General features: G+C 34.5%; 2 protein-coding genes and 1 long non-coding RNA gene across 8 annotated transcripts; 2 read left to right on the forward strand and 1 right to left on the reverse strand.

Annotated features, from left to right (window-relative positions):
- Positions 1-1,642: 1,642 nt before the first annotated feature.
- Positions 1,643-18,587, reverse strand: coq9 (coenzyme Q9 homolog (S. cerevisiae)). Of its 2 annotated transcripts, NM_001098746.1 has the most exon segments (9): positions 1,643-2,049; positions 4,056-4,109; positions 4,189-4,344; positions 7,608-7,712; positions 7,794-7,878; positions 9,194-9,336; positions 13,062-13,197; positions 13,691-13,892; positions 18,505-18,587. In NM_001098746.1, coding segments are annotated over 9 exon segments (996 nt in total). In that variant the 5' UTR covers positions 18,584-18,587; the 3' UTR covers positions 1,643-2,013.
- Positions 15,328-16,521, forward strand: LOC141380933 (uncharacterized). The gene is made up of 2 exons (XR_012400325.1): positions 15,328-15,442; positions 15,990-16,521. It is a non-coding gene; the product is annotated as an uncharacterized lncRNA (long non-coding RNA).
- Positions 17,762-27,046, forward strand: ciapin1 (cytokine induced apoptosis inhibitor 1). 5 transcript variants are annotated; one of them, XM_068217364.2, is made up of 9 exons: positions 17,762-18,096; positions 21,023-21,182; positions 21,447-21,590; positions 21,684-21,763; positions 23,582-23,750; positions 24,211-24,284; positions 24,366-24,484; positions 26,533-26,614; positions 26,696-27,046. In XM_068217364.2, the coding sequence occupies exons 2-9, from the start codon at positions 21,026-21,028 to the stop codon at positions 26,804-26,806; spliced, it is 936 nt and encodes a 311-aa protein (XP_068073465.1). In that variant the 5' UTR covers positions 17,762-18,096; positions 21,023-21,025; the 3' UTR covers positions 26,807-27,046. The 5 variants fall into 5 exon arrangements, with proteins under 5 accessions (XP_068073465.1, XP_068073464.1, XP_005174377.2 ...); XM_068217363.2 differs by having other exon boundaries at positions 17,772-18,096; positions 21,020-21,182; XM_005174320.5 differs by lacking the exon at positions 17,762-18,096 and adding an exon at positions 18,979-19,073.
- The last annotated feature ends 856 nt before the right edge of the window (positions 27,047-27,902 follow it).

The raw sequence follows: 27,902 nt of genomic DNA on the forward strand, positions 1-27,902 counted from the left end.
TCTCCACCCCTTCAATAGATAATTTTGGCATTTCACATTTTAAGTCTGTATAAGCACAGGTTCTGGTCAGATGTAATAGTTTTAGAAATAGATTTTATGACCCAATCATATACTCTGGGCGAAATTTTTCTTCCGTAAACTGCAGAACACTCAAAGTAAGATTACATGTTATTGTCCTTTTTTAATAAATCTAAAATAAAAACTTTTCCTCTGTCCTTTTGAGGTCTTGAAATAAATACATAGTTAAAATCACAAACCTAACATACATGATATTAACTTAATGTAGTATTTTTTACATTTTAGACACGCCTGTATATGACATTATATCAGTATGATCAGTTACTGTGGAAGATGTAAATCAGGTAAATCTGCAACATCTAAATTCAGATTTCATAATTCCGATTTTTGTGGTTTACAACTGTATTACTATGGGTATTTCTTTGTGCTGTTTTCTGTGGAAATGATCACAAACTAATAATTTCAGAGCATTGGTTTGTAATGGGGTGTGCACATGGACTTTTAATTTTTAGCCAGCCATTTTCGAGGATTTTCAGTGAACTGTCTTTCTATACAAAATTGGCACGATTATCTGTTTTCTTTAAAAACAAGTGATCTTCACTGCCTATTAGATATAAAGTGGGTCTCAGACTGGATAAGAAGCACTGCAATCAACTCAAATTTTGCCTGCCATTTCTTTGAAATATAAACATTTATTTTAACTCAGTATTTTGAATGGAGTTTCTGCACTAACCTGCTGGTACTGACGGTGCTAGCAGTTACAGTCTATCATCTCGTTTAATGCTTGAACAACTAAATTAATGCTTAAGTGCATTTAACTGATTGCAATATTATGATGTTGATGCTTATAAAAGTTCAAATTGTAACAGAAACCTTTCAACGGAAGTTTACCATTGGCTAAAAAATACGAGCTGTGCATATAGCCCATTTTAAGGAAACATGAAGCCTAATACATTATATTTTATACACAAATGTGCAAAAGAATAACCAATACTATTAGTAAAATATTAGTATTTTTTAAAAATTATGCTAAACCATTTATTTAAAACATGTTGTGTGTGTACTTCAAACAGCAATGTGACACATTTCCATTGCCTAGTTTCATTAGACCACAATTAAAATTAAGCTTTCGTCTTAAACCTAAGCATTAAAATATCTTATTAAAGACGGAATTGAGATATTTATTTACACAAATATTTATATGCTTTTTGTTGCAAGGAGTCTGCTGTAAAAAACAAACAAACATGTAATAGACTTGCATTTGTGGCCATATAACCAACAAGTGTTTGTAAAGTTTGACCCACCATGTTAAACTGAACAGTTTTTGTTATCCCTGCTATATGTAATAAGAAACATTAAAACCCTTGATGTATTATTAATAAGAACACTTTACTGGCATGTTTTAGTTGCAAATATTGCACCACTTAAAGCAGATTAATATATAAAGCAGATAAATATTTAGCAATTGTTTCAATGGCATATAAAAAGAAGATAATCCAAGTCTGTGATGGAAGAATTAAACACAATATCAGGGAAAAGCTCCTTGATATCGTGTTTAATTCTTCCATCACAGACTTGGATTATTACCATGGAGAGATTAACAAACAAACAAACAAACTCAGCGTTCAGCAAATAGGTAAGCCTTTATTTCTTTTTTGAAGGACTCAGCAAAGAGTCAGACACAAACTGTATGAACATAGAACTCTCAAATACAATTTACATTTCTTTTTTTGTTTCTTTTTACAAATGCAGAAAACAAGAAGGAGACTGCAATGGCAGAAGGAAAACTGGCTCCTGGTTGGACTCGGGTCAAGATTCAGACAGAGGAATTTGGTATGGCACAGCTGACCCATTTAAAAAGTGCTGGGGGAGTATCGTGACATACACACTTTCACTGTGATCGTTTCATGTTGTGTAGTTGGTTTAGAGCAGGCTAGGGAAGTATCGGACATTTGTGCTGCATGGCCGAAAGGTCAGATAGTGAAAGACGAAAACTCATCGTCTCTGGTTCATCCCGGTTAGGTTCTTCAGCTGGAAAAGATGAGAGACAAATGCTAATTTAATTTAAGTTGCAAAATAAATCAAATGTTTAAACAGGATTTAAAGGTCAGTTAGATGCAGTGGTGGGAAAAGTACTGAAAAATCATACAAAGTAAAAGTACCATAACTTGCCCTAAAATGTAGTGCAAGTAAAGTAAAAGTATCTGTTGTAAATATTAATCAAAAGAGTAAAAAGTAGCACTTTTAAAAGTACTCATGACCAGTGAGTATTACGCTGGGAAAGGTTGATGCGTTTACATGTAATATATGTGTGTGTGTATGTGTGTGTGTGTGTGTGTGTGTGTGTGTGAGTGTATAAACGTAACATTCTGTGGTGTATTTAGTGATTGTTAACTTTCGCAAATTGGTGAAGTTTGTTTCTTGCCACTAGCTTGCATGGTCCGGGACTTGTGGAGCTGTGCATCGATGGTTTTGCTCTTCAGTGTTTGAACTCTGAGCAGTGAAAATTAACCCACACTGAACTAAACTGAACTTAAACTCTGAAAACTGAAGTTTCAATTTACTTTAATATTCTATGTTAAGCTGCTTTGACACAATCTACATTGTAAAAGCGCTATGAAAATAAAGATGAATTGAATTGTTTAAGACCATTTTAGTCATCATAAAGTATCTCTGAATTCAAATCCTTACTTAAGACTCTTATTTTCTGAATGCTTCGCTTCTGATCTGCCAAACTGACTACTTTATCTGATCCACCTCCACTCTGCTCATATGTCTCTTAGATCTTGTTTGTGTAATTCCAGTTTGTTATATTTGACTTCATGTATGTTTGTTTATCTTTTTGTCGCATTTCTTGTAAAGTGTCCTTGAGCTCTGGAAAGGCACTATATAAATAAAAACTATTATTATTATTATTATTATAAAAAAACATTCGTCATCTTCTCATCAGTGACATTCAGTCTAAATAGTCTCTGGGCCATTGCGTGTAAAGTATCTTCATGGACACTCAATGCTTCCAAACAGTTTGCTGCATGTCTTATGGTAATTCAGTATGAAGCAATTTTATTTCTATGTTCGATTCGATTGAACAGAAATCACATGACTGACTTTTCTAATCCCCATAGACAGGAAAAAATTAAGTAGTGACTGCTGGATGAAGGAAAGTAGTGGGGTAAAAGTACAATACTTCACTGAAAGTGTACTCAAGTGAAAGTATAAAGTACACATTTTAAATCCACATAGTAAATTACCATTTCTAAGAAAAACTACAGTAATTAAAAAAATACAGAAATTAATTTAGAATTAATTTCTAAAAAAATTACAGTAATTTGAGTGGTTAGACGCCATTGTTAGATTGAGTGGTTAGATGCCATGGACCCATAACCCTTGTTATATTACATTTATTCTGCTCATTATACTAGTATATTTTCTCATTTACTTTAATAATGTTATTTTTGTATTATTGTATATTAATTATTTGATTATTTTAATCCAATTTATTTTATACGAATGTGTGTCTAAATATTTTGGGGGTTTATTTTAAATAATTAGGTATAGTTATTAGTATTTTATACATTTGTATAATTATTAATAATTATTGTTATTACTTTTTCATTTTATTTCTATTTTACTCTATTTATAATGCAAAAAACTTTAGTAATTCATTTCTATTTTTCTACTTCTATTTTAAAATATTAATTATAGATTTTTATTTATTGTTAATTAGAATTTTATCTATAATTACTTATTTTATTTCTAAAGTCTTATTTAATTCAATGTAATTTTACATTATTTGTTTGAATCTTTTTTATTAAATTTAATTAGATGTTTAAAAAAATGATAAAAATTACAAAAACACATGAAAATTACTAAAACGTTACACTAAATAGTATAAATAAAAAGAAAAAGAACCACTTTTATCATGTCATCACTGAAATCCAAACCATTCATAATATGTGACTAGCTATTAGGCCTATTAGAAATCTATCTGACTTTGGAAAACGTATTTTTTTGTGATTTAATTTGAGCTTGGTTACCGTAATTGCAGCTCCCATGAGTCCTTGAACCACAGCTTCTCCTGTTGCTTGCACCTACAGATCATTACACAATTATTTCATTTTCATCACAAAAATCACAAACAAAAAATCCACAAAGAAATGCCACAATAACCTGTTTAGCCGTGTTAGCAATGTTAACTACATCCTTAATGCGATTATCAAGGAAGGCCCACGTTTCCTCAAAGTCAGGAGATGAATCCTGCACCATCACCAGCTCTGTGGTGTTATAGATGCCTGTAAGCGCTGCACGCCTCGTGTACCAGTTCACCTAAAACAACAAAAACAGCTGCATGAGCAAAGTATATGACCTGTGGATGATGCATTTTTCTTATTAACTCAAAGCTGACAACTACAGCTCAGTGTAGTAAATGCTGCACATGAAATACCACATATAATAACGAGTAATGAGTAATGTTTTTGTCGACGTGGTGGCGCAGTAGATAATGCTGGCTTTAAGGAGATTCATTGCAGATCATATAACCACACTTCCCTGACAAGATATAAATGACCAATGCAGCTTTGCTTAATCGGATTTGCCCATTGTCAGATAGTATTTTCTTTTTTGATGATCAAGGTATGCATATAAAATACCAGATATCTGCTGTTTACAGCACAAAACAACATTAGTTCTATAATCTCCACTTACAGGTATGTGTTATGTAGCATAATTTAATGCATAAAGGCAAAGTCAAACTTGCAAAAGTCTTTATGTTTTATCTTTTATTTTTAAATGATACTATCTAATATAATTTGTTGAAAAAAAAAAAGTATGTTTGAAATCAAAATTGACCATGTTTATTTTGCTAGCGCTAACAATTAACCAGAGCAAGTTGATCCACTCAAATGCACTCTGAGCATTTGCTTTCACATTTGGGTGGTGACCCTTCTCTGTTAAGGTCAGTTTGATGACTTTAGCCATGGTATTTTTAACGACGCTCTTTTTACCGTTTGTTTGCTATGTAAAAATGATGCGTAAAAAGAAAGCCCCGCCCACTCAATATTCTATTTCTGTTTGAAGCACATCAACATACTGTAAAATCTAAGCAACTTCCTGCTCAACTTTAACATGGTTTCCGCAGGGTCTCAAGAAGTCTTAAAGGGCCATGAAACCCCCTCGTTTCAGCAGGGTGTTTTCACACCTCTACTTTGGAAAAATCCAGAAAAGTGGGCGTGTCCAGCTCTGTTTAGGGGGGAGTGTCGGAGGAATAAAAGAGGCACGGTGTGGGAGTGTCTATTTGGGCACGCGACTGTGTTTACATGGGCATCTGTAGTCGAATTATTTGCCAAATTATTAAATGGTGGACTTTAACTGTCTTTCATTCAGAGAATTCATTCATGTCCCTCGCGACAAACGAAATATTTGATTCGAGGAACTGCTCTAAGCGTGTATTTTTCGTGCAATGTTTGATACCGCACGACGAATGAGAGAAAAAAAAACTCAGCATTTCCCGGAAACTTAGATGCACACGGCAGGTAGCGTCAGAAAGCCGCGTGTGTTATTCCGGTCACAAAATGTGGTAGAAATCCTACACGAGGTTAAAGTTTGGTTGTAGTGCTAACATGTTTAAACTCGGTGCAATAGTTTGTTCGATACGAACAAACTGAATAAACAAAGAGCACTGGTCGCTCACTTACCAAATCTGTAGAGACAGGACAATCACCAGCAACTAGAACCGCGTCTTTATTAAGAGAAGACTACAAGCGAATCCGGATCTTAGCGTTTGCAGATGAGAACAGCACTCAGGTAAACAATAATCCTCCTTAGATACGTAAGTTATTGTTGTTATGCGTCGCGTACACTGTTAATCCACACGTGAGTCTGAGCTCTCACAGAGAGAAAATGAAAACAAAACTTAACTGCAGCAAACTATAAAAGCAACACTTCACGCTTATTTTGCCAACACAACGTGGCGTCTTTGTCGTCTACACACTGTGACAGTAATGAATATTAATGAAGTTGCACAATAGAGCGCGCTGATTGGTTTGAACCAAGCCTTACTCATGCATTAATGCAACACACCGTAAGACGCAATAAGACGCACTCTGGCACAGACGTCCAGTCTGCACGCTGGATTACAACGCTATTATGTCATGACCGTGACGCAGCTTCAAAAATTTGTTTCAAACCGGAAGAACGAATTTGCTTGAAATAACGCAAAAACAACCAATTTACACTTTTTAGTGAAATATAGGTGTCTTAATAGTGTTTTTAGCAGTGTGGGACACATATACAACTGTCAACAGCTCAAAAATGTGTTTTGGTGTTTCGTGACCCTTTAAAAAGTCTAATTAAAAAATATATAAAATAAATAAATAAATAGAAATTTAAGACCTTAAAAAGTCTTAAATTTGCTGTTTAAGTCTTAGATATTTTTGCACAGGTCTTATTTATCCAATGTCCATGTAACGCTACATCTGATACTCATTTAAATTCTTTTTTTGTTGCTGTTGCTTGGTTTTCGTGGTATTGTAGTTCTTTATTTTACTAGTCCAATTGTAATTTGCGGTATTACAACTACAAATGAGGCCAACATGCAATAGGCAATCAGCTGAACTGAAGAGTGTGACGCCATCGCTGTTTGCGGAGGTTCACTTTGGTTGCGCAACATGATTTCGACTGGCAGAGTATGGCCTTATTTCACTGACAAATGTCGTAAGCAAAGTATTACAAGTCGAGAGTGCTTTTATGTAATACGACAGAGCGACAAACTGCTCGTGAGCTCTCAAAACACTGGCTGCTCACATGCGAATTATCTGCTTTCGCTCCGTCAGATGATGCGGACTCACAATTTTTGTGTCTTGTGTTATGATCGGTCTATGCGTGATCATAGGGAGAACCAGATGATCAAAATTTCTTTGCTAGAAATTGCAACAGCTGTGGGAAAGGAGGAAAATTTTTGTAAAAGTTAGGAAAATCTGAGGGACAAAAAAAGGGGGCCCCAAAATATCTTGAACGATATTAATGATATGACTTAGTTCCGGAAACTTTCTACTTCTCTTTTTATTAATCTGATTTTACTGTCTGTTTCTTTTGACCACCCCCTGTCATTTAAAAGAATCTCTCAATGGTGAATGCGTCAAGTATAAAAGCCTCATTTGTTTCATGAGGTGCGCAATGTGGCGCTAGGCGAAAGTATATATCAGCCTTAAGATGTTTGTTTGTTTTTTCTATAGTTTAATGGTGCATCTAAACTGTCTTGGTACTGTTCCATTTGAATACATTTACTTTACCGCTAATTTTGCATTTTCTCTTTATGTGCATGCGTGTTTTTGATATTGCGATATAGGTCTTAAATTTAATACTTAATGGTCTTAAAAAGGTCTTAAAAAGTCTTTAACAATTTAAATATATAAATACACATATAAACAAATAAAAAAAAATTGGTAATAGAATCTGCTAATTTTACTGTAAAAATACCTTTAAAATGAAATATATTAAAAATAAAATAGGCCATGAAAAACCTAGATCGGTGCATGACTGTACAAACTGAGGCTAAATAAGATAATAAGAGGGAGTATAGAAACACTCACATCTGTGGAGCGATCCCCGGCGTAATACCAGATATCATCCACTAAGGTGGTGAGGTGCTTCAGGCTGTCAGGGATGTTGTGTGGAAGTAGGAGGATACTCATGGCCTGCAAACAGAGGAGACACATTTAGCTTATTCTAGATTAAATGTGAGGTTTTTTGAGACAAACATCTGGATGAGATGATACCTGAGGCCACGTGTCAATGTAAGGAGTCAACATGCGCAGTCGCATCTCCACAGCGTCCTTCAGAAACTCAGCTGTTTTCTTTGGTCTAACACATAATAAAAAAACAACAACAAAAACAACAACGATAGATCAATACATTATAATACAATACAATACAATTAAAAAATAAATACAAATTATGACTTTTACAGTATATATAATTTAGTATACATTTATAACACTAGTAATAACTTGTGATTATTGTAAGCCCATTCAATGACCAAATAAATCTTATTTGACAAAATTTTATTATAAATCCCCATCAATTTTGTTACCACAAATAACTCTTTAACCTGTACGATCACACCAGTGTGATTAGAACGTTTAGAGCAGAAGTGATGTGCTTTTCATAAATAGCAATTTATCAATGTTTTCAAACAAATAACATTTATGTTAGGTTTTATCCATTCAAATACACATGTTCTAGTGAAACATAACATTTAAGGTTTGTAAAACCTCTGATGTCTATGGAAACGGCAAAAAAGTTTTTTTTTTAACTTTTTTAATATTTATTATTTAAATATAATTGAACGATGTGCTTTATTCATGGTTGATACACACTTTTATGTGACTAGAAATTGTACTCTATTCCTCTCCCTATAAAAAGCCACATACTTTCTTTTATTTTAGAATTTTTTTTTCTAGATTTAACATGTTGTAAATTCAGCAGTTCTGATCTGTCCTGCGTCCATTATCCATATTATATCAAAAATATGATTATTATTAAGCCATTTAAAAGACAAAATACATGTTCTTACACCTATTTGAGGATCAGAATATCAAATATTTCACAATATAATTAGGAAGTTTGTCAAAATTTGCAGAAAGGGGGAAAAAGAAATGAAGCATAATTTTTGTAATAACTCATTGGGGCTGTGGTGTTACACATGATGAACTTGAGGCATTATCATGAGAACTTTAAATATAAAGCATTCTACATAACAGTAACAATAAAAAAGTCACATGTGAAAGAGTTAAAATCTTCACAGAATTTTTTATACAGTAACATATGAAGATATACATTAAATTATATATATATATATATATATATATATATATATATATATATATATATATATATATATATATATATATATATATATATATATATATATATATATATATATATATATATATATAATTCCTATCTGAACGTCACACAACGGAATCCATGTCTCACTCACATCCATATAAAACCCAGATAAAAACATATATGGAATGCATTCTTAAAACCCAACAAATTTTCTTTAAAGGTGGTAAAAATCATATATAAGATTATTATAAACAATATATATGAACAATAACAGAAATTTTAACAGTAAAGTGTAGCATTTATAAAAACCGAATAATTGTAAACTCACTCTGCGTGCCCAAGCTGGACTTGGTTATGTTGCTCTGCGAGGGTCTCAGCAAGCTGAGTATTACACTGTGCAACAAAATGTAGGACCAGATCTCCAGCTCCATTGTTAAACATCCCAGTGGAAGCTGCTGACAGGCCAAGTGTCTGAACAGAGCAAACTAGTATGATTAATAATATTTACTTTGAATACTTGAAGTTTTGTTTTGCTTTGAAATCAGCATGAAACAGAAAGTGTGATAATCTTTCCTATTGTGACATACGACTGCATGAAATTACTTCTTAAAGAAGAAGAAATATAAACAGGGCTTTGTTGGATTGTTGAGATTTGCTATTGGTGGATCTCATGTGATTGATGTTGTCTCACTTTCAAAATAATATACATCATACGAGAAGATATGTTATTTTTTATTAGAAATAATGAGGGCATATGAAACAAAAATGTAAAAATAATGATAATAATATTAGAAATTGGCACTAACAAATCATTTAGGGAATGTGTCCATCAAAGCATTTTGTTTACAAGACAAGTGTATTTTTTCAGATGTTTTCAATAAGAGCCAGACCCCTTATGATTCCGTAATCGCTGAATTCAATGCAAAATCAACAAAAAGTCGAAATTTTTTTGCGATCCTGCAAAATTCTTAAATGTAAAATATTTGCAAAAAATATAAATAATCTCATAAAACATCCAATTTTAAACCAAAATACAATCAAATTAGATTTATTTTGGTTTTCAATTCATTGTTTTACGTGACTCACTGAGTCAGCAGCACATATTATGTATTTGAGTGTCTCTCGAAAAAATTATGCCTAACCTATGCTCTCACAATCATTACAATACATGGAGGAGGGGGGAATTGTTTTGCAGTCTGTGCAGTAAGCAGATTCGGATGAAGCGCAAGTGATTTACATGTAAAGTAATTGCAAAGATTAGACATTCTTTGGCGTAAATTGGGCATTTGATACACTTCAGACTGCAAAAAAGTGTGAGCAAACATCTAACAAACGGATCAATGAAATGAACAGAAAAGCAAGCAGCTTACAATGATGGAGATTAGTTTAAGGATGACGCCTGCTGGACGTGACTGAATTGAAAGGTGTTATATGTGCTTTACATGTTTGGATGGTATTATGATATGCGACAAATCGATACATTCCTGCAGTTAACGAGAGAAACCGCTTGCCTGGCATTGACGAGTTTTACAGCAATCCGTGTTTTAGGTGTATTACGCTTGGGGAATCCTAGCGCACATCCTGAGTGAGGTACATGATGTCAGATTGTGGACAAAAATAAGAGATATACAACCTTCCTTTGGCTTAATCCCTACCGTTTTGACAAGAGACTAAAATAAAGAAGCTTTATTTTTTTGATTTGTGTATATATATATATTAGGGCTGGGCGATATGGAAAAAAAAAATCTAGGTTTTTTATAAAGTTTGAACGATTCACGATTTCGAATTGTTTTTATTGTGCAACTAGTCACCTTAAAACATTACAAAAACATGACTGAAATAACATTCTCTTTATAAGTAAGTTGGAAACCATCTGGTTAAGGAACATTGTATTTTTAATGGCCATGCCATACATAAATTGGTCAACAAGGTGTAAATAAATGTAAAACAAATTTACACGTTAAATAGCGTTGCAGAAGATTTGAATAAAAATATTTGTGTAAATATTGCAGTTGCAGGAATACAGATGTATTTTTTGCATGTTTTGCTGAGCCTAGGAAAGATTGGCTGTCAGCTCGGCTTTGACTTTGTGTTCTGATTGAATGACAGGTTGTAAAGCTGCTGTCTTTTTCTTAAAAAGGTACAGTAGAAGTAAAGGACTGAACATGGAAACTGTAAAGCCTAATTTAACCCAATGTGTTTAAAGTTGTGGACGTATAGCAGGAGCAAATAAAAGCACCAGATGTGTGTCTAATATATAATAACATATTTAATCTATTTTGCTTTTCCCCCTTTAAAATACCGATCATTTGATGCGCTTTGCTCCACTCTCTGTATTATGCTGCCTGATCTGTCTGGTTTTCAACTAGGTCCGCTAAATGACGTCATGGGGACGGGTACTTTCATTTTCACTGCTGCAGGCCCTCACCTCTGCTCGTGTTTAAACCAAAACATCAGCACGGTTCGAACTAAGATCGGCACGGTTTTTTTACATGGCAGGTTTTTACGTCCTTCATACAAGTTGAGATCGAGTTTATCGAATTGATGAGGGAATATGTCTTGACAATCAACAAGTAAAATCCAACATGACTTCACGCTTTAACAGACAGTCAAGCAGGTCGCACACCAGAAGCACCGTGACAAGGCGCGCACATGACAGTTTAAACTATCACACACCAAACGCGCACATTCGCATGAGATTTAACATGATACTAATCAGATGGCGCTCTGTGGCGTGGCTGAAATATGAACTGCATCCTGAATCGTGGCTGGGGGGCACCGGAGTGTGTATAGAAACCTGTTTAGAATTCTAAAATCCATGGCGCTGCGTGGTGCTGCGCGTTGCCGAGTGGTGCTTCTGGTGTTCGACCTGCTTTATACAGAGGGAACCAAAGCGTTGGTGCCATTATAATGTATACATTTTTTTTTTATCGCGATTTCTCGATTTAATATAAAATTAAATTGTCGTCAAAACGTAAATTTTAATTAATCTAAAAATAAATAAATAAATACAAAAAAATCTGCCATTTTATTTATATATATTTTTAATCTCAAAATTGTCAGCAAAATTCTGGGAATTACCATCACAAAATCTGTCATTTTTTAATCGCAAAAAAAAAATCTTTTAAAAAAATTGTGAAAGGCTAGGAGGTCTGAAGAGCGTCATGCTTTTTAGAATTAAGCTTGCGTTGTACATGTAGTGCTGAATGCTCAGTATTTTTTAAATGCTCCAACAGTTTGGCAAACAGCTGAGTTGTCAAATACAAAATATGTACTACAAATTTTACAAATTTAATGAAATTTGGATTTCATGATGCCTTTAAATGACACTGATGTACTAAATACATACTTTGTCTTAAAAATTTTGTGCACAGTCGACAACCTTGTTAAAAAACAATATCCACACACACACAAATCCATAAATACTACTACAACTGCTGTATTAATCATGCCAGGTCAGGTGGCGATGTCACATATACAAATAAGTGTACAAATATGAGGTGTCTGTTTCTTTTCATACTGATAAACATCCGATGAACGGTTAATGTGACCTTTTTTCATTTTATACGGTTCCTTTTATAGCATTGATGTTGTAATGTAATTACAATACTATCAGTTCAATAGACTTTGGCATTCATTTAGTTGCTCAAGCGTAAAACGAGACAAAAAGCCGTTTACTCGCACGCACCCATCAGCATTGGCAGGCCAGCGCAGAAGCTCCACTGAATATACTGGGGTAAAATAAATGTCCATATTTTAAAGACATGGCGAGGAAAAGTTTTATTTAATGCAGCAGTGTTTCTTGTACAATCGGAGACCCACTTTATATTAGATATCACTCAGTCAGTTGAGATCACTGATTTTTAAAGAAAACAGACCTTAAACGGGCCAATTTTGCAATGGCATACAGTTCACTGGAAGCGCTTAACCCAGGTTACTGGCAAATTTAAAGTCATTTAGCATACTTTTGCATATGCCCTACCCACCAGTGTTGGTTTACTTAGTATGTCACCATTTTCACAAAAAATGCATTTTGTAGTCTGTGCATGAAACTTTCTCAATACACAAAGGAATAACTTTTCTGTTATTAGTACATACTTGTCGTTTAAACTTATCACGTCTGAAAGTTTACATTTGTACCCCCAAAATGGTAAAATCCATAAAAATGAACAATCAAAATGCTAAAAGAAACAAACCTCGGCACCAGCGGCGATGGCCTCCACTGTCCAGCCATGCTGTGGAACGAACTCCAGAGCTGTGGTCAGGATGCGAGCTTGAAGCTGCTCTTCTGTCTCATAATCTTCACCGTGTTCACCGCTTTGATCTTGAAAACTGAGACGCCAAATCAGAGTCAATGAAAACAAACATCAGAGTTGATGATTTAAACAAACAAACCCTTAAAGATTTGCTGCTAATTTCACTTACCATTAGGGAATTTAAGATGTACAGTAGGTGCCATTTTTACATTAAACATTAAAGAATTTGAGCTGAAATTGTGGTTCTTGGTGATTTAAAAAATGCTGCTATGGCATACAGAAACAGGTGTGGCACTTTGAGAGTCAAAAATATATATACAAGCAAAATCTAATAAATACTAATAGCTCCTGAAGATGCACTTTAAGCATTATAAGTAGTATTAACCTTAATTCAAATCCTTAGGAAACACTAAATAGTGCCATTCGTACCACAGTCTTCTTTAAAGTTTTACTGAAGAAAAAAATATGACCTACATCTTAGATGTCTCAAGGTAAAGTAAAATAACAGCAAGTTATAATATTTCCCCTTTCAATTTTATTTATTATTTCATAATTTCTGGGGCTCAAACCTAGTGTTTGGCTGGGCATCTTCTGAAGTTTCTCCTTGTGCTGAAGATGATGAGCTATCTCCAGTTGTGTGAACCTCATGGTAGGATGGAGGTGGTACAGATGTGTCACTTTTAGAGTTGTCGGACAGTCTTAACAGGACGGCTCGATGGAATCCACGTCTCACATTGCTGCACTGAGGACTGACTGTGCCTTGAACTGCAACTGTAATAGAGCGATGAACATAATAAGCACACACAAAGGCAACATGGTGGCTCAGTGGTTAGCTCTGTTGCCTCACAGCAGGAAGGCTGAGTTGCTGGTTTGGGTCCCGGCTAAGCCAGTTGGCATCTGTGTGGAGTTTGCATGTTCTCCCCATGTTCGTGTGGGTTTCCTCCGGGTACTCCGGTTTCCCCCCAGTCTAAAGACATGGGCTATAGGTAAATTAGATTAAATAAATTGGCCATAGTTTGTGCATATGAGAGTATATGGGTGTTACCCAGTACTGGGTTGCAACTGGAAGGGCATCCGCTTTGTAAAACATATGCTGGATAAGTTGGTTGTTCATTGCGTTGTGGCGACCCTTAATGAATAAAGGAACTAAGCCGAAGGAAAATAAAACACTACCATTATATCAAAGATTGAAGAACTGAACTTTTTGAAATGCACGTTATATTATTATTATATTATAAATATCTTCAAATTTTCTTCATAAATACATCTCAAAATAAATTATATATATATATATATATATATATATATATATATATATATATATATATATATATATATATATATATAAAACCCTGCACAAAAACAAAAAGCACTTTTTGAGTCACAAAACCCATTTAAATGTGCACTTAACATTATTAGCATGCAACAAAACAGCCCATTGAGTGTTGCAATGCATGCATTAAAGTTGGCCGGTGGGACCCTATGGAAAATACATTTATAATAGTGAAAGTGAAACAAATACACAGGAGTTCATTAGAACTTCATGCATTCATTTACGACTTCGCAAAGAACGCAGACATGAGGAACTTGTATGAAAGTAAATCAGTTGCGAAACTCGAGAGCTTGCAAATGTAAATGTGAGCACTTGTGATAATAATATTTGTATGTGTAGGTTGAAATGTACACTTACAGCTCTGATGTGAACAGCTGAAATCCTCGATTTGCACACACACACAACAATCCACACACTTGTGTTTTAAATTCGAAGTTGCAGATTAATAGTTGTGTATTTGTAAAATGTCATTCACAAATACAAAGTGACAGACACACGTGTGCACGGCAAATTTGACTGCATCTTCGCTCTACAACCACAGGTCGGCACTCACAACCTCTCAGATTCGTCAGTACAACTACAAATCTCCCGCGCTCTGACTTTTGCTACACATCTCCCGCGATCTCTGTAGCAGAACTCATCTGTGCACTCGCAGATGCAGAGGCGTGAGCAGCGCTGGGCAGGGGAGGGGCGGGGCTGGTGTAAAGCTGTTTGATTGGCTGATGCCTGACCAATGAACAATGCCAGCAGCCAACAGGACTGAGGTGCAAAATAATCATTTCCCACGATTATTTCATTATTTAGGGTTTATTTAAACTCTTTTCTGAAGAGATTCTTGTTAAAAATAATAAATTCTGTGGAAATGTACATACCAGTAAAAGAGCAGCAAAGCCAGTTTATTGGCTAGAGCCAGCCAATGAGATGGGGCGTTTCTGTTTGTCAGGACACAGGGCAGCTCACGTTGTTGGAGGCCTCGAGCAATCAGAGGGTAAGTTATGATTTTTAATAATTATCTATATGTTCAATACTGTTAGCTAAGCTAAGGACTGTGCTGGGTGCTTCTCTTGTTTGTTTTTTTATATAAGAAACAGTTATGAGTTATCTAGGAGCTGCTTTCAATCATGTTATATGGTTCTAAAGATACGATTCAACCCACATGAAATAAGAAGTTGTAATAGTATTTATAGTAAATAATAGTACGTTTTTTAACCATACTAACTATAGTAAACTGTATTATACAGTATATATTGCAGTATCTACAACTTTGTAAATGAATGCAACAGCACACTGTAGTATTAACTAGAATGAACTTTAATAAATTGAAGTATATTTACACAAACACACACACACACACATTAATAGCAATTAAAAATAACACTAGGCGTTTCAGTTTCTTACAGATCATACCGGTTTTTGTTATTATAACCTGCATCATATCTATCTATCCATCTATCTATTTACATGTTTGTGTACAGTGTGTCCTTTATATCACTTTTTTTAATTATGAACGTTACTAACTATAGGTTATTTCTCAGTTTCCTGTAAGGATGGAGTGACAGGAGAGATCAGCATGTTTCAAGTCGATGAGGAACTCAGAGAAGCTGCATAGCTTGAATAGGATGTCATTTATGCTAAAGATGACATGATGATCCAGCTCATCTACAAACACTTCAAAATGATTCAGATCATTCAAGAGGAAGCCAACTTTATTTTCTCTTTTTTCTTGCCAAGATGACTACAGATTTGAACAAAACACACACTCACCCACAAACACAACTTTTATTTTGATAATTGTTTAATGTAGTATTTTTACACTTTACTGTAAGGCAGGGGTGTCAAACTCAGTTCCTGAAGGGCCGTAACCCTGCACGTTTTTAGTTGCAACCCTGCTTCAACACACTTAAGTGAAAGTTTCAAACAAACCTGAAGGACTCAATTAGTTTGATCAGGTGTGTTTAATTAGGGTTAGAACTAAACTTTGCAAAGCTGCAGCCCTCCAGGAACTGAGTTTGACACCTGTTCTGTAAGGGAATGTAATTTGTCAAATAAAATTTACAGTCCAAATAAGTGCAGTGCAAATGTCTAGTTACTTGTATTGAAATATTTCAGGGTTTTTCCTTGTTCATAATGAGATGGAGGTGGTAAATCCAACTTCATCATTACCCATCAAATGTTATCTCCTCTTTAATACTTTGCTCAAGCCTTAACTAATGGTCAGAAAGCAAGCCATTGTGTAAAGCTGGTTGATGCTCGCTGTAATAGAGAGAGATGATGACTGTTCAGCTTATGTTGCTTAACCCTGCAGATGAGATGCTCAAAGTGGACCCTCAGCCGAGCGATGGACACTGTCTCCCTCACCTAGTTGCTCTTCCTTTGAACACACATATCATGTTGAAGGATGCAAGTTGTGGACCTAAATCAGATGTAATGCATGTAGATGTAAAAATTAGAAAGAAATGAAACTGCTTTAAAATGTATTAGGTTTTACATATAAATATGTGTTCTTAACAGATTTGTTTCAACTTGATATTTGCATAATAAATGGCATTAGAATGTTTAGTTTTAAACAGATAGCTATATTTCAATTTTTTCAAATTTAAGCTATATATATATATATATATATATATATATATATATATATATATATATATATACTCACATACATACAAGTATACTTCAATTTATTAAAGTTCATGCTAGTTAATACTACAGTGTGCTGTTGCATTCATTAACAAAGTTGTAGATACTGCAATATATACTGTATAATACAGTTTACTATAGTTAGTATTGTTAAAAAACGTACTATTATTTACTATAAATACTATTACAACTTCTTATTTCATGTGGGTTGAATCGTATCTTTAGAACCATATAACATGATTGAAAGCAGCTCCTAGATAACTCATAACTGTTTCTTATATAAAAAAACAAACAAGAGAAGCACCCAGCACAGTCCTTAGCTTAGCTAACAGTATTGAACATATAGATAATTATTAAAAATCATAACTTACCCTCTGATTGCTCGAGGCCTCCAACAACGTGAGCTGCCCTGTGTCCTGACAAACAGAAACGCCCCATCTCATTGGCTGGCTCTAGCCAATAAACTGGCTTTGCTGCTCTTTTACTGGTATGTACATTTCCACAGAATTTATTATTTTTAACAAGAATCTCTTCAGAAAAGAGTTTAAATAAACCCTAAATAATGAAATAATCGTGGGAAATGATTATTTTGCACCTCAGTCCTGTTGGCTGCTGGCATTGTTCATTGGTCAGGCATCAGCCAATCAAACAGCTTTACACCAGCCCCGCCCCTCCCCAGCCCAGCGCTGCTCACGCCTCTGCATCTGCGAGTGCACAGATGAGTTCTGCTACAGAGATCGCGGGAGATGTGTAGCAAAAGTCAGAGCGCGGGAGATTTGTAGTTGTACTGACGAATCTGAGAGGTTGTGAGTGCCGACCTGTGGTTGTAGAGCGAAGATGCAGTCAAATTTGCCGTGCACACGTGTGTCTGTCACTTTGTATTTGTGAATGACATTTTACAAATACACAACTATTAATCTGCAACTTCGAATTTAAAACACAAGTGTGTGGATTGTTGTGTGTGTGTGCAAATCGAGGATTTCAGCTGTTCACATCAGAGCTGTAAGTGTACATTTCAACCTACACATACAAATATTATTATCACAAGTGCTCACATTTACATTTGCAAGCTCTCGAGTTTCGCAACTGATTTACTTTCATAAACTTGTGCACTACAACTCTACACATGCAGCTAGTTTAAAATTGATGTCCATCATTATGCATTTGCCGTAAATCTGAATCGCACAACTTTATGAATTGTCACATGCACTTTTGATTTGCATGCAATCCTGCCCTTCATGGTCACCTTCTCTAGTCGCCTAGCTGACTTACATTTGCTATACTTGGAAGCAAGCAGAACTATTTACAACATTCAACCGCACTTGTCACTTTTAAGTATTGTAACCCTGAAAACACAGATGGCAGACTGAAATGCTAACGTCTGACGACCTCTCTCTTTCCCCGGCTTACCGCTGCTGAGACCCCGCAAGGCCCTTCCAGCTCTCAGTCCTCTAATCAGAGCCGCCATATCCAAAACAGCGACTAGCATTAGCAAATGTTGTGAAATAACATTAGCTAGCAATAACTAGCAATATTCGTCCTCTAGGGTGCGCTTGGTGGCCCAAAAAACAAGCCTTCTGTCGATCTCTAGCAGAATGTATTAATTATAAATATGCTCAATCAGTCGGTTTAGATTTAATTACGTAAAACGTTTGTTATGCAACCACTGATGAGATGGCCCATTAAGATTAACGCGGAGTAATGGAAGATTTATCACATAATAGCGCCGTTTCTTCAGCGGAAAACTCGACAATAATCAAAATGTAAATTATAACACATACTTATTATATTATTAACGAACAGTAAATAAATGTAATCTGTATTATGTTACACACTGCGTCATTGGCCATTCTACTCTTTTTTCTGTTATGTCATCATTTCACTGCGACGCTCGCATGTACAACCGCCTGCGACATTACACCTGCGACACAGTCCGTCCTGAGTCTCCTGACCGGGTTTGGAAAAACATTCAAAGCAAGGTAACGTTAATATCAAAAAGGTTAGACAATTGTTTTCTTTTGTTCGAATAACTTTTTTTGGTCGTCTACATTCTGTCTTATATATTAGTATTCTGGTGTTTAGTGGCGTGTGAAAGCTCCGTCGTTACACTAGAAATGTTGTTTTTCTGACACGATGGTGTAACCGTGTAATGTTTACGCTGTGCTGTAACTGCATTGTCATTGTGATGCAGCAGTTTTAAGTGCCTCACGTCCTCCTAGATACACAAATGATTAAAGTGTGGGGACATTCTAAAACGCTTAACGTGGAAAAAAGCTTAAAGTGGCTTAATGTACCTAAACATAAACCAGAGAAACTCAAATTTCTGTCAAATTGTACTTGTAATTAATCCCAATTACTGTAAAAAGAACTAGTCCCAGTTCCATAGGTAAAGGACAAAGCTTAACGTGGCACCTTAACAAAAAGCGGGGAAAATTCAATTTCTTTCAAAGTTGACTTTTAATTAACACTAACTTTGATTTTATAATCAGCCTTTTCAACATTTGGTTTCCCTCGGTTATTGTAAGTTATGTTAAGCCTTTCCTTATTGTGGACTTCAATGGGGAGAAAACGTTTAACGTGATATTTTTCACTTTATCTATGGAATTAGGGTCTGTTTTTTGACAATAGTTAGTGTTAATCACAAGGAAAGAAGACAGGGCTTCCTTGGTCAGTGTTAAGGTACGTTTAGCCAAGTTAAGCTGTTTCCTTATAATGGACTTAAAACGCATAACATGAAAAGTTTTACTCACTAAAACTAGAGCTTATTCTTTTGACACCAGAAAGTGTTTTTCATGAGTAGGGCCACACAGAATTTGCAGATTTTTTTGCTATTTCTGTGCAGAATTTTGTAAATAATCTGCAGATTAATGTGGAATGATTTTGGGTGTATCGTTACTAAAAACTTAATACATTAAATAAAAAAAATTTAAAAAAACCTTTTTAACTGTTATTTAGTATTTATCCAGTTTGATCCACTTATTTGTTAAACAAAGCAAGTCTCTCAATATCTACTAAAAGACAGAAAATATAACTTTACAAACCAAATTGTTAATAAATCAAATTAACATTTTCATATTAGTCAATAATATTGCTAAATTTAAATTTACACACATTTACACAAGTAAATTAATAGACTCAATGATGGGATAAAAATCTGCATATTTCTGCGTTTGCAGATTTTGTGTGGGCCTAATCATGAGTAAAATTTCATAGAAATTAGATTTTTCCCTGCTTGTTGTTAGGGTACATTAAGCCACGTTAAGCTTTTTCTTCATAATAGACTTTAATGGGGGAGAAAACGCTTAATGTGCTGTTTTTCACTTTATCTGTGGAATTGAGGCTTGTTCTTTGTACAGTAGTCAGGGTTAATTGCAAGTACAATTTGACAGAAATTTGGGTTTCTCTGGTTGATGTTTAGGTACATTAAGCTATTGTTAAGCTGTTTTAAAATTGCCCAAAGCATGGCTCCTGGTTATGAGCTGGTCTGTTAAATAAGCACTATAAAGTTACTGTATATTAGATTATAGGGAGATATGATGTTAAAAAAAAGAGACAAATGTTGATGTTGAGGCGAGAAAGGCAAACTTTAAAAATAATTCTGAAGTAGTTGTAAAATTTTGAAAGCATTCAGTGACAACTTGTGACATGCTCACTATATTGTTTATCATGGTACTTTGAATATTCGGCCTGTAATCACATACAAGTATGACTTTTTGAAACAATGTTAGCGATATTTATTGTGAACAATGTTGTACTTTGATAGTCATTGGCTGCTGTTAATATGATTTCACTGTTTATAATTTGCAAAAAATGCTTTTCTGAAATCTTATTAAGGAGAATGTCAGTTTGTGAGAATGTAAAACCAACTTTACCTCAATGTTTTGATGGATGGATGGATCTGCTCATGTTATTGTGTGTCTGTCAGCAGGTAATGGCTGATCTGGGGCTTCAGAAAGGAAAGCGGGTGCTGCTCATATGGACTCAGCCTTCATCTTCTTCTGCACTGAAGCAGTTTGCTGAAAGCATCGCTGCTGTTGTTGGAGACCAGAGTCTGGTGTCTTTGGAGAACTCAGAGCGACTACTGCTGTGTATGTTTACATTTGACTCACAGTACACCTGAAATCAAAACTAACCATAATATTGATTTTATTTGCTCACATTGCTAGTATTGTGGTGAACAATCATCTGTGCATGGCTTTTAAGAAAGAAAAATAGTTTGGTCTTTAATTAAATCTTTAAATAAATTCAGAAAATGCAAGTCCTGTTTCTTTTCAAGTCTTTCAAGTTATTTAAAATTAGAAGTATTAATGCAGTAATACCTTACTCACATCCGTCATATCTGTGTTTTTCAGCTTCACACAATGCCTCCAGCTATGACTGTGTTCTATCAGGCCTGCTGACCGACTCCTCATTAATCCACAGTTCAGAGATGTTGGTTGAGATGGCCAGAGTCATGAAGCCTGGGGGAACACTGGTGCTAGAGGAGCCAGTCACAGGTGTCCGACCACACGCAGGACATAGTCCTCTACTTGGGTCATTCAGTGATGATCAGCACTTACTTTGGTTAACTTTTTTTTTTTTTTCCTCAGGTTCTGAGGACACTGGTGTGAGAACCGCTGAGAAACTGATGTCTGCTATTAAACTGGCTGGATTAGTGTCGGTCACAGAGGTTAGCATCAGGTCATTTCATCCTCTTTCAAAACAAATCAAAACAAGAATCTTAAAGGTCCTGTGAAATAAAAAAAATGTAAATGTTAGTTTCAGTCTGTTAATTTTAAGGACATCTGTTAGCTAGTGACAAAATGTACATTTTAAAGTGTCTTTGTCACTGTGTAACTATTTATTTAACTACTGTGTAATATTAATTCCTTACATGTATTTAATATTTTTGCATGGGATCATCCATAATTAATTGTTATTACCATAGTAGATGCATGGAACACGTGTTACAGAATAATTACTTGCTGACTTTTTTATTGTGAATATTGGTGTAAGAGTAGTCATTCATTTAATAATACTTTATTAATAATATAATGACAGATATAATAGTAATTTATTTGCTAAAAAACATTTTTTAATTCAAATGTGGAAGACTTAAAAATTTCAACATGTTTGCTTTATTATTATTATTATAATAGCAGCACAATAAAATAATAATTTAAATGATTTGAAACCTGTTTACCCTGCTTTTTTGGAATTACAAATGTTGTTTCACTAATAATAATAATGTTAGGATTATTTTTTTTATTAAAAAGGTTAATAATAGTAATTAATTAATTAATTCATTCATTCATTCATTCATTTTTTTGTCGGGTAGTCCCTTTATTAATCTGGGGTCGCCACAGCGGAATGAACTGCCAACTTATCCAGCAAGTTTTTACGCAGCGGATGCTTCCAGCAGCAACCCATCTCTGTGAAACATCCACACACACATTCTCACACACACACACACACACACACACACACACACACACACACACACACACACACACACACACACACACACACACACACACTCATACACTACGTACAATTTAGCCTACCCAATTTACCTGTACCGCATGTCTTTGGACTGTGGGGGAAACCAGAGCACCTAGAGGAAACCCACGCAAACACAGGGAGAACATGCAAACTCCACACAGAAACGCCAACTGAGCCGAGACTCAAACCAGCGACCTTCTTGCTGTGAGGCGACAGCACTACCTACTGCGCCACTGCTTCGACCTAATAATAGTAATATTTATAATAATTTTAAAGTTTAAAATAATAAATTTAAAGTTAAATTGCCATACTGAAAATCTTTTTATGAAACAATAACTTTAAATAAATAACTTAAATCAACTATACAATTTTATATTAGTGTTATAATAATAAATTTGCCTATGGTTATATTATTATAATTTCAAACTTTTCAAAACCACAATATTTATAATAAAATAGATAATTAAAACTGAAAATCATTCATTTTTTTAATTCATTTTATTTATTTTATATATATATATATATACACGCACACACCCTTTATTAGTCTGGGGTCGCCACAGCGGAATGAACCAGCATATCCAGCATATGTTTTACGCAGCGAATGCCCTTCCAGCTCCAACCCATCACTAGGAAACATCCATACACACTCATTCATACACTCATTCACACACATACACTACAGACAATTTAGCCTACTCAGTTCACCTGTACCTCATGTCTTTGGACTATGGGGGAAAACAGAGCAGCCTGAGGAAACCCACACAAACACAGGGAAAACATGCACACTTCACACAGAAATGCCAACTGACCCAGCTGAGGCCCAAACCAGTGACCCGTAAGGCGAATGTGCTACCAATAAAATATTTCTGCCGTTGGTTCTAATAATACTACATCTGATAATAATAATAATACTGGGAATTTCAAATAGACTAAAAAATGTAGATGCCTCATATGAACACTGTAGAGTCTGAAGTGCTGAAATAGGATTGTTTACTGCTGACAGGTGAAAACAGAGCCGCTGAGTCCAAAAGCAGCAGCCGCTCTCACAGAACGAACAGGATTCAGTGGAAACACACTGTCAAGAGTGCGCATGACGGCATCTAAACCTGATTTTGAGGTCGGATCCTCAACACAGCTAAAACTTTCCTTTGGCAAGAAAAAGACTACGACAGGTCTGTGATTTTAAAGCATCGACTTGTGAAATTTAACATAAGATCATATTTGAGCTGGAAAGAAAAGTTGTATTTCTCATGGGAAAAGGAAAAACTGTATGAGGTACGCTAGCAGTTTAGCTTTTTTTTGGCAGAAACAGAAAAGACAGTAATAAAAGTTATACACACTAACATAAGTTACATACATTTATCATTCAGAGGGGAAAAATGCTAAATTGTCATTTGCAGTTACAAGGTTTTTCAAATCCTGTAGTGAAAATTCAAAATAATTTTAAATGAAAAGTAGAATTTAAAAAACAAATCAAGGTGCAAAGTAATTTTTAGACAGTAAAAAAAGTCAGAACTGTGAAATAAATTCACAATTACATTTTTAAAAACATTTTGTCTCATTTTGTAGCACACATTTTCATTTGTTTTACATGTCACATCACCAAACTCAATAAACACTTTTTTTCTCTAGTAAAACCAGCTCTTGATCCCGGCACTGCACAGAAGTGGACTCTATCAGCTAATGACATGGATGACGATGACGTGGTGCGTTCTAAACCAGTGACATTGTCAGTCTTGTGTCTTTTATCTGTAACCCACACCATCATTCTGCTCTTCACTTTGCAGGATTTGGTAGATTCAGATGCTCTTTTGGATGCAGATGACCTGAAAAAGCCTGACCCGTCCTCCCTCAAAGCCTCCTGTGGAGACGACTCCAAGAAGAAGAAAAAAGCCTGCAAAAACTGGTCAGCAGCTTTTTCCTAAACAATGTTTCTATCTGTAAACAAGCAGTGTTGGCTAAAGTGTGCATATTTCCATACATCTTGATAATTATTGCCTTTATTTGTTGTTGCATGTACTTGGTGTCCCGCTTTTTAAGGGGTTTTTTTTATGAAATGAACTCACTCTAGGAGATATTTAAGTGTCGCCAGGAAAAATGTTCGAATTTTTATTGTACATTAACTTTTAAAAAAAGAATCTAATTTATGTTTTCATTTGTTTGAGGTTTTTAATTGTATATTTATTATTAATGCAATGTATTTGGCATGAAAATAGTCGTTGCTGACATGGCATTAAATAAAAATACATATGATGTACAGTGCTTAACGTATATGGGAACCCTCCATTTTGAAAATTAATATTCTTTTATAATCTTCTCAGTGAATATAAGTAATATTAAGATGCATTTGAACAAGAGATTCATTAAACAGATGTATTTATTAAAATAATGTCACTGAACATCTTTCTTTAGAAACAATGGTAATACATTTAAATTTATGCAAAATATTGGAAAAATTTGAAACTACAAAATGTATAAATGTTATGTTACTTTTGGATTTTGCTCTTTAAAAATAATACTAATATTTTCCCCTAGCATATACATTTGGGTGTGTTATTTCTGGATCTTTTCCACAAGTTGTTTTGTTAGATTAGCTCCAGATTTGGCTTCAGTACTGACTAAACTAATGTATATGCACAAATATAATATTGTAAAGTTTCTTATAGAAAATATACATTTAAATGAAAAATATTTGAGGGGTGAACTCATATGTCAAGCACTGTATGTACTTAGTTGTATAAAAGTTACCATTATTGAAGACCAGTGATGGGGGTATTGCATTATAAGTAACACGAGTTATGAAATAGCATTACTTTTCTAAATAACGAGTAAAGTATCGCATTAATTTTAAATAAAAAGTAATAATATTTGAGTTACTTTTTTGCAAATGTAATGTGAATTACTTTTTAGTTTAATTAGTAAACTTTTAATAATAAACTGCTGAATTAAAATGAAAGTAGTCACAATGAATCACGAGCCAATGAGAGAATATAAGGCATCGACTTTCAATAATCTGTATATACGGCATATGTAGCTCTGGCGTCAGGAAGTTCTAACATTATCCTAAAATACAGGTTTTTTTTAAAGGTAAATGAAGGTGTAGGCTTAGGCTATAAAGTCTGTTGTTAATTGCAGAGCTCCTCTATTAAAAAAGAAAGCAAAAAAAAAACAAGTTCTGAAAGAGATCAAGCCAAAAGTAATGTTACCTAACGCATAATTTAGCATAAAAAGTAACTAAGTAAAGCAATCACTTACTTTTTCAAGGAGTAACTCAATACTGTAATGCATTAGTTTCAAGAGTAACTTTCCCCAACACTGTTGAAGAGACTAGTAGTTTCTATTCTAATATTAAAATAGGAATGAATGGATTTTGACATTTATTATAAAATTACAAGGTTCAGAAAGACGGAAACAATACATTATTATTATTTTACTGCTTTTATTTATTTTTAAGCTGCGCAAATGAAAATCTGAACAACAGGCTTCTTGATTGGACCAATAGATTAAAATAAAGTTTTTTTCAGAAGTTGATATCAGTATGCTAGTTTTAAAGATCTGTATCTATAGGTAAGTTATATCTACATGTAACTTATATCTATAAGTAAATGTGTTCTAAACTGATGGCTAAATTTAAATAGAGAAGATTTGCAGTTTTTCTGTAGTGCTTCTGCCTAAATGGATCGATTATAATATTCTTCATGTTTCAGTTCAAAATGTCAATCTAACAAAAACACATTTCAAAGCTCTTCACGGGAGCTTCACCATTGAGCCATGATTCTGATTTTAACAGTGGTAAATGAAGATATTTAGAGCTCTAATTCAAGCTATTGTAGTATTTACTTGTGTTTTCAAAAATGGTATTGAGTTTTGAATATTTTAAAAACTATTATATTCAAATTCAAAATTCTAGTATAATGTAAGCAGTACCAACATTCTTGTTTGTTTGTTTTGTAGCACTTGTGGTCTTGCTGAAGAACTAGAACAGGAGAGTAAAGCTGCGCAGAAAGCCAGCCAGCCCAAATCAGCCTGTGGGAATGTAGGTATTTCTGTCAGCAAATCAGTTTATTCTGAGAGATTAGGACTTTATGAATTGACAGCTGACTTGTTTGCTCTTTAGTGTTATCTGGGTGATGCCTTCCGATGTGGCAGCTGTCCATATCTCGGCATGCCAGCCTTCAAACCTGGAGAGAAGGTGCTCCTGGCCAACACCGATATAGCTGATAAATAGGTATTCAGTTTTGAGACATTATTACATTCCACGATCGACGCTGTGGCTCAGATTGTAAACAAACATTCACATTGATGTCAAATAAAACACTGATACCCAAACAACAAACACACGCAGAAACACTGGCTATATGCTTCAGTTGTAAATGTCTCTTACCATATAATTGTTATTCTTGTAAGTATGCCAAATATATGTAACTGGATGCTCAGATTATAAATAAATTCAGATTTTGCCACACTGGCCAATCGCTAGTTTTTTTTAAAGATGATGATGAATTGCACTTTTAAATAATCAAAGTAATTAAAAAGAGCAAAACCATCATTATTTAATAATCAAATACATAAAACTAATCAAGTGATATATATATCACATATTTTTCCTGTGCTTTCAAATAATCACTAAACCATTGAGCTTTTTTATTTATTTGTGGCTTAAAACTACAGATTTGACCAAATGTACAAACCTCTTCAACTTAATTAGTATTACCACTTGTAATAATTATATTAATAATAAAAGTACAGTATAGCATGTTTTCAGCTACATTCATTCTTCCATGGCGGGGCGGCACAACAAAATTCATCCCGCCACGGCTACATTACAGAATCTCATTCAAAACATTCAGTCGTGTTTTTTAACACCGTACTATATAATCACACCAAAATGAATTAACCCTTTAAGGCAAGGGTCACCAACCTTTATGAAACTGAGAGCTACTTCTTTGGTACTGATTAATGTGGAGGGCTACCAGTTTGATAAACACTTCTCAAATAACAAATTTGCTCAATTTACTTTTAATTATACTTTGTTTTTGGTAATAATTAAAGATATTCATCCATGTGAAGACACTGATCATGTTAATGATTGTCACAAAAGTTATCAACAGGGTAGGAAATACCCTGTATTTAATGTGTCAATGTGCAACACTTTATTTTTATATATCTCTGCAAATATTTACATTTTTAAATGATTACTTCTATATTAGATGAAGCTTACTGGTAAGCGGCGCTATGGTGAGCTATTTTTTAGAACAGGCCTGTGGGCAACACATATTGGTGGCCCCTGCTTTAAGGTGACATGCTGACTGACTGACAGGCGT

This window comes from Danio rerio, chromosome 25 (genome assembly GCF_049306965.1).
Source record: "Danio rerio strain Tuebingen ecotype United States chromosome 25, GRCz12tu, whole genome shotgun sequence".
Classification (NCBI taxonomy): domain Eukaryota; kingdom Metazoa; phylum Chordata; class Actinopteri; order Cypriniformes; family Danionidae; genus Danio; species Danio rerio.